The sequence below is a fragment of the Sus scrofa genome, chromosome 3, assembly GCF_000003025.6.
Source record: "Sus scrofa isolate TJ Tabasco breed Duroc chromosome 3, Sscrofa11.1, whole genome shotgun sequence".
NCBI classification, from domain to species: Eukaryota; Metazoa; Chordata; class Mammalia; order Artiodactyla; family Suidae; genus Sus; species Sus scrofa.
In genome coordinates, this window is record NC_010445.4 from 39315824 (window position 1) to 39322775 (window position 6952).

Here is a 6952-nt window from a genome sequence, read left to right on the forward strand (position 1 = left end):
CCTCCAGGGTCCTTCTGATGGCCAGAAAGCCTGGGAGCCCCCCTGCCACCTCATCCTAGTCAGGGTAAGGGGCAGGTAGGGCAGGGCTGTGGCTGAGAAGGCCACCCGTAGGCCACCACGAGATCGAGCACAGCCGACCTGACAGAAGGAGCCTGTGCTTGGTCCCCAGTGTCATCCAGCATCCAGACAGCAGCTGCAGGCTGACCACCAGGGACGTTGCTGTGGTCACGGCACACGCAAGGCCCCACACACTGCCTGCATCCAACATGCCAGCCAGGACCCTGTGCTGGGGTCCACCAGGCAGGGGCATGCCAGCCCCCTACCTCTACTCGCTGCCTCGCCCAGAAGACCCAATACACATGCAACCATGGACGTGAACTCCCACTGCTATTGGCCACCTTCTCCAGGTTGCTTTTCCTGCAGGCAACTCGTGGGATGGCAGCCAGGTGTGACTGTGGATGACGGAGGAAGGGGAGACATGCTCCTTTCCCCCACCTGGGGGGCCCGGTGACCTCCGAGGGGCTCCCTGAGCCTCCACAGCACTCCTCCTGGGCCAGGGGACGGGCAGGTGCCTCCGTGCTGGCGACAGGGACCTCCCAAGCCAGACAAACCTCCCCCAAGTCAGAGCTATGCACGCCACGCTCTGCCAACCTGCAGCCCTTCTCAATTCCACCAACGTTCACCGGGTGTGTCACACCCAATCCTTGGAGGCAACCGACGGCTACACACACACACTTGACCAAACGAGATGGGTTTGGACACTGCTAAGTTCTGGAAAGAACATACAACAGGTCGGTGAGAAGGATGGTCAACAGGGGCACCATGGGGTTTGCTTTAGAGGGGAGGGGACGGGGAAGCCTTCCTGACGAAGTGGCGTGAGCACTGTGCGTTGAATGCCCAGAAGCAGCCCCTCACGAGACCGTGTCTGTGCAGTGAGTCTGCAGGGAGAGGCCCCCCCCGGAGTCTGGAGCCAGCTTGGCATTTAGTAGGAAGGGACAGTGGGCAGGGGACAGGTGGGTGGTCAGAGGGAGGAGCCAGCTTGGACACGAGGTTTGCAAGGGTGGTGGGCAGCCCCGAGGATCCGCACAGGACCCGTGGCTTAAGTAAGCCGCCATGATGAAGGGGCTCCTGGGTGTTCCCTGTAGCCCCAGGAAGCAGGCACTGGCTCTGTGTCTTTTGTTAGGAGCCACACTTAGCTGTGATCCACGGAGCTCATGGGGGCAGTGCCAGGTTGCCAAAGGCAACAGAGGGGAACCATCTTACAGGAAACTCAACCCCCTGCCATACCCAGGGGCCAAGTCTGCCCCCAAGGCCGCCAGCCTGCACCCACGTGCCCCCTCTGCAGTGTGTGAGGTCAAGGAGGTGTGATAAGGAGTTCCCACTTTGGCTCAGTGGGTTACAAACCCAGCTCATGTATGAGGATAGGGGTTTGATCCCTGGCCTCGCTCAGTGGGTTAACAACAATCTGGCATTGCCGTGAGCTGCAGAGTATGTCACAGACACGGCTGGGATCCGGTGTGGCTGTGGCTGTGCTGTAGGCTGGCAGCTGCAGCTCCAATGCGACCCCTAGCCTGGGAACTTCCATATGCCGCACCTGTGGCCTTAAAAAGCAAAAGAAAACCTCCAAATCCAAGACCCTCACTTCCCCAAGAAAGGATCCGGAGAGAAGCTTCTCGTGGCTCAGCCCCACAGTCCTAGGTCTCCAATCCACACTCAGTCTTTTTTTAAGGGCTGAACCCAAGGCACACGGAAGTTCCTAGGCTAGGGGTGGAATGGGAGCTACAGCTGCCGGCCTGCACCCCAGACCCAGCAATGCAGGATCCGAGCTGCATCTGCTACTTACCTGGAGCTTGTAGCAATACTGGATCCTTAACCCACTGAGCAAGGCCAGGGATCGAACCCGCAACCTCAGGATTACTAGTCTTTCTTTTCCCCTGCACCACAATGGGAACTCTGGTCCATCACATTTAACAGCAGATAACACAGTGCTTTCACGGGAGTCCCGGCTGTGGGCCAGCTCCTTGGTCCCTCCTGGAGGAAGCAGTGGTTAGAAAAGAGGGCCACCTCGGGCAGGGGGGGGCGGGCAGCCAGGCACCCAGCGCTGCAGACAAGAAAGGGATGGTTCGGGTGCAGCGGTCCCGGGGCCGTAGCAAGGCATGTAGGCGCGGGACCCAGTCCCAGCAGAAGCTCAAAGCTGGGGCCCTGGGAGGTGCCACGTTCCCACCGACAGGCCAGGGTTCGCGCGGCTCCCTCTCCCCCAGGGGGCGCCCCAGGCGGGGCCCCCCCGGAGCGGGCGGAAGCAGAGGGGGCGCCAGGCGGCGGGAGAAGAGGCCATGGGCGCGCGGGTCGGGGCGCTGCTGCTGGCGCAGCTGTTGGCGCGAGTGGAAATCGCGAGGCCGGGTGAGCTCAGGCGGGGGCCGCCGGCGCCGCCAGGGGCAATGGGGAAGGAGGGGGCGGGCGGAGAGCGAGAGCCGCTCACCTTCTCTCCCGCCCGCAGAGTTGCAGGATAAGGACCTGCTGTTTCCAGGTAAGGCGTCCAGGGGGCGCGCTTCCCCGCGCTGGGCCCCGGGGCGGGAGGGCGACGGGCGCCCGCCTGATGGTTTGCTCTCCCCCGCGCCAGGTTTCGAGAACTCGTCGTTGCTCACATGTAACTGATGGGCCCCTGGCGGGAGGGGCGGCCGCGTGGGGCGGGTGCCCGGCGAGCCCTCCCTCCGGGGCGCGTCCCCGGGGCGCCCCTTTCCTTGGCGCAGCCTGGTGGGTGAGGTGGGGGCGGGGAGGGCCTGCCTCCCACAGCTCAGCCTGGTGTCCGTCTGTCCATCCCAGGGCCATGTGGCCAACGCGCCGTCCCGACACGCATAGTGGGTGGAAAGGACTCAGAGCTTGGCCGCTGGCCTTGGCAGGGCAGCCTGCGCATGTGGGGCTTCCACCACTGTGGGGCGAGCCTGCTGAACCGCCGCTGGGTGCTCTCAGCCGCGCACTGCTTCCAAGAGTGAGTAAGGGGGCGGGCGGGCCGCGGACCCCAGGCCCTGCCTGGGTCTGCCCCGGGAGCTGCGTGCAGGTGGCATGGGACGTGGCCGTCGTGTGCCCCTGAGACCCAGGCCTGGCTGCAGCCCGTTCCACCCACGCGAGCGCCCCCCATTGCTCCTGGAGGAAACCCTGGGTGGTTTCTTCCAGAATGTTCTCGCTGAACACGCCCATGCACCGTTTCATCTCTGCCCTTGTCCCCACATGGCCCCACCAGGCTCCAGCTTCCTCAGCCCGTCCCCTCCCAGCAGCTCCGGGATGTGGGTGCGGGACCCAGAGCCAGGCGTGTGGCGGCAGGCGCCAGGGAAGCTGGTTGGCGTGTGGCCTGCTGTTTGGCCTGTGCATCTGCCTGTCCCCTTTTGAGGAGAGCTCTGGCAGGTGACAGGCGGTTGAGTGCTTGAGCACCTGAGCCAGCAGCGGAGGCCCCCTCCTGCCCCCGACCCGGTCCCCAGCAGGCCTCTGGGCGCTCCCCGGTTCTGCATTGGCCTCCGCGGCCGTGGAAAGGGCTGCTGATGGTGTTGGGGGTGGGGTGTGCCCCGCCGCCGCCGCCCCAGGGTCTCCCCTCAGGGAGCAGCCCCAGGTGAGCTCAGGTGGCCAGGTCCCTCCGAGGGCCCCTGACTGCGTCCTGCTCCCCTGCCAGGAGCGCCAATCCCAATGAATGGACGGTCCAGTTTGGCGAGCTGACCTCCTCGCCGTCCATCTGGAACCTGCAAGCCTACTACAACCGCTACCAGGTGGCGCGGATTTTCCTGAGCCCTCGGTATCTGGGGTCCTCGTCATTCGACATTGCCCTGCTGCGGCTGGCCTCCTCCGTCACCTACAGCAAGCACATCCAGCCCGTCTGTGTCCCGGCCTCGTCCTCGGAGTTCCAGAACCAGACCGACTGCTGGGTGACCGGCTGGGGGGACATCACAGAAGATGAGGGTGAGGCTGGGGACCGATGGATCTGGGGTGGGGACAGGGGATCACGGCACGGTCCACTTGTTCCAGCCACACCAGCCTCGGCGGCCCCCACCTGGGCTGTGCCCTGGCCTGGCCTGCATGCTCCCTACACCGGCTTCGCTCCTGCTGCCCCATAAAGAGCAGGGCTCTCTGTACCCACACGCAGCTCCTCCTCCCTCCCCCTTCCGGAGACTGTGAACCAGAAGCCAGAGCAGGAGGCCCCCCAGGCTGGCGCCCCCAGCCTTCCCGGCTATGTCAGGAAGGCCCTCTTCCCCCCCAGCACCCTGCTCTCCCACCCACCGTGCAGCCACCTAGCCTCCCGCCTCTGGCTTCCCCATCCCTTCCGCATTCGAGGGGCATCCTCTCCCTGCGGTGCCAGCTCATTTTCTCCCCTTGAAATGTCAAGCCTTGACTCCCCGCTCCATCTCTGTGCTCTGATGGCACATCCTCTGAAATCGCTAGGCACAGGCTCCCAGGGGTGCCCCGGGGGCTCTAGACTCTGGGATGGGACTGCCCCTCCCACGCTCCCTGGCCCTGCCCACGCCTGCACCATGCGTAACCATGGCAACCATGAGAGCTGATGCTCCTTTGGGGCTGTGTGTACCTGGAGCTGTTCTGGGCCCCAGGAACCCTCTTCCTTCTGGAGCCCATCTACCCAGGAGGCTGGGGGCATCCTCTTACCTACTTTATAGATGAGGAAACTTGGAGGGACCTGAAAGTTGCCCAAGGCCCCAGGGGTCATTGGCTTACAGAGGGCAGTGTCCCCGAGGTTAAAGACCTGGAATCAGGGGTGACAGATGAATCTGTAGGAGACCTGCCCCCACCCCCGGCCTTCCCCTTCCCCCGAAGGGACTGAAGAAAGTGCCCCTGTGCAGACTTCCTGCGCCCACAGGCTGGGTGTGAGCCAGGAGCCCCTCCAGGCAGCCTGTGCTTCTTCCCCTCCACTGACAGGCGACCACATCCAGGCCCAGGCTCAACCCTCCTCACAGGGAGCAGGCGGCTTCTGGAGTCCCCCGACTCCCCAAAGCCCATGGACCCTGTACCCTGGGCGAGGCACTTTATCTAACTGCGCCTCAGCTTCCTCATCTGTGAAATGGGATCATAATGAGGTGGTGGGTTCAATCCCTGGCCTTGCTCAGTGGGTTGGGGATCCGTCATGGCTGTGGCTGTGGGGTAGGCCGGCGGCTGCAGCTCCGATTCAACCACTAGCCTGAACCTCCATATGCTGCAGGTGAGGCCTGAAAAGCAAAAAAATAAGGGGAGAGGGTAATAATAGTTCCCATCTGAGAGGGTGGCTCTAAGGCTTAAAAGGGCTCACATGCAGGAACGTAGCGGAGCCCTGGCAGACAGGAAGCTCTGTTTGCACACCAGCACTCATGGTTGTCGGGGGTCGCCATCGTCGAGGATGAGGAGGTGATTCTGGGTGGGATTGAGGACCTGGACACATCTGGGTTCACATCAGGCTGCGGTGGTGGGGGAGGGGGAGGGCAACCCTGCTCCTGAATTTTTTTGTGTGTGTGCTTTTTAGGGCTACACCCGTGGCATATGGAGGTTCCCAGGCTAGGGGTCCAGTCGGAGCTAGAGCTGCTGGCCGACACCACAGCCCCAGTAACACAGGATCCTAGCTGTGTCTGAGACCTACACCACAGCTCACGGCAACGCCAGATCCTTAACCCACTGAGTGAGGCCAGGAATCGAACCTGCGTCCTCACGGATGCTAGTCAGATTCGTTTCCGCTGCGCCACAACGGGAACTCCCCTGACTCTTTTCTTTCCTGAGAGTGGGGCTTTGCACTGTTTCCTGGGGTGGGGGCTGCAGGAGTGCATCCTGGAGCTCGGCTCAGACCCCGGGAATGCCCAAAGGCACAGGGACAGAGCTCCAGGGCCACCCCACCTCCTCGGCTGGCTGGCTGGATCCCGGTAATTCTAAACGGTCTCGGGGACACTAGCCCTGCCCCCATGCGTGCTGCGGTCTCCCCCACTGGCTCGGGCAAGGCCGGCGCTGTAACAGCACGCCCCCCACCCCCAGGCTCCTCTGTGAGACGCTTCGTCCCCAAGGCGTGCTGTGGGCGGGGCTAGAGCCGAGGGGTCAAGGGCGATGCCCCAGGCTCGGGAGGGAGGGACTCTGCCCTGGAGCCTCCACCCTTCCTCCCCACTCAGTGGCAGAGGAGAGGCTGAGGGTGCCACCCTTCTCTGTCCCCTCAACTCCTTGGCAGTGCTGCCATCTCCCCACACCCTCCAGGAAGTCCAGGTCGGCATCATTAACGCCACCATGTGTAACCACCTGTTCTCACTGCCTGATTTCCGCCGCAACATCTGGGGAGACATGGTTTGTGCCGGCGACCCTCAAGGCGGCAAGGATGCCTGCTTCGTGAGTGTCCCTCCTGCCCCCAGCAGGCCTTCGGGGCCCTGGCATCCCACCCCCACCGCAGCCCCACCCCCCAGGCCCGAGGGCGGCCTGGATCGTGGCCCCTCACTGGCTCCTCCTGTGAAGCCCGGGGGGAGAGGCTCTTGCCCCACTTTGCAGAGGCAGAAACTGAGGTTTGGTGGCTTCCAGGGGGAGGGGTGGGGTTTACAGCCCCTGCCCAGCTCCACGGCCCCTCCTGCTCTCCCAGCCGCTCTGCTCCCCCTCCTGCCCTGCCCCAGGCCTCGCTCAACCACACTGCTCCCCAGGGTGACTCAGGCGGACCCCTGGCCTGCAAAAAGAAAGGGCTGTGGTATCAGATTGGAGTCGTGAGCTGGGGCGTGGGCTGTGGTCGGCCCAACCGGCCCGGCGTCTACACCAACATCAGCATGCACTACGAATGGATCCGAAAGATAATGGCCAAAAACCACATTCACAGACCAGACCCCCGCCCGCTGCTGCTCCTCCCTCTGCTCTGGGCTCCCTTGCTCCTGCAGCTGCCCTGAGCCCAGGCGCGCCCCCTGAGACCTGGGGCCATCTGCTGAGTCGGTCCCGTCCCCTTTGCTAATAAAGACCTGTGCAT

The 6952-nt window shown here is 63.7% G+C and overlaps 1 protein-coding gene across 2 annotated transcripts; it reads left to right on the forward strand.

Annotated features, from left to right (window-relative positions):
- On the forward strand, positions 2311-6952 carry LOC100737333 (testisin-like). 2 transcript variants are annotated; one of them, XM_005662218.2, is made up of 7 exons: positions 2311-2400; positions 2498-2527; positions 2621-2647; positions 2824-2989; positions 3665-3948; positions 6182-6336; positions 6639-6952. In XM_005662218.2, the coding sequence occupies exons 1-7, from the start codon at positions 2334-2336 to the stop codon at positions 6873-6875; spliced, it is 966 nt and encodes a 321-aa protein (XP_005662275.1). In that variant the 5' UTR covers positions 2311-2333; the 3' UTR covers positions 6876-6952. The 2 variants fall into 2 exon arrangements, with proteins under 2 accessions (XP_005662275.1, XP_020942402.1); XM_021086743.1 differs by lacking the exons at positions 2498-2527; positions 2621-2647 and having other exon boundaries at positions 2794-2989.

Bases quoted from the DNA above. Each gene is read 5' to 3' on its own strand.
- LOC100737333 (XM_005662218.2), top strand. From the start codon at position 2,334: ATGGGCGCGCGGGTCGGGGCGCTGCTGCTGGCGCAGCTGTTGGCGCGA. The intron at 2,528-2,620 runs GTAAGGCGTCCA...CCCCCGCGCCAG, and splicing joins TAAGGACCTGCTGTTTCCAG to GTTTCGAGAACTCGTCGTTG. The intron at 2,648-2,823 runs GTAACTGATGGG...TGTCCATCCCAG, and splicing joins GAACTCGTCGTTGCTCACAT to GGCCATGTGGCCAACGCGCC.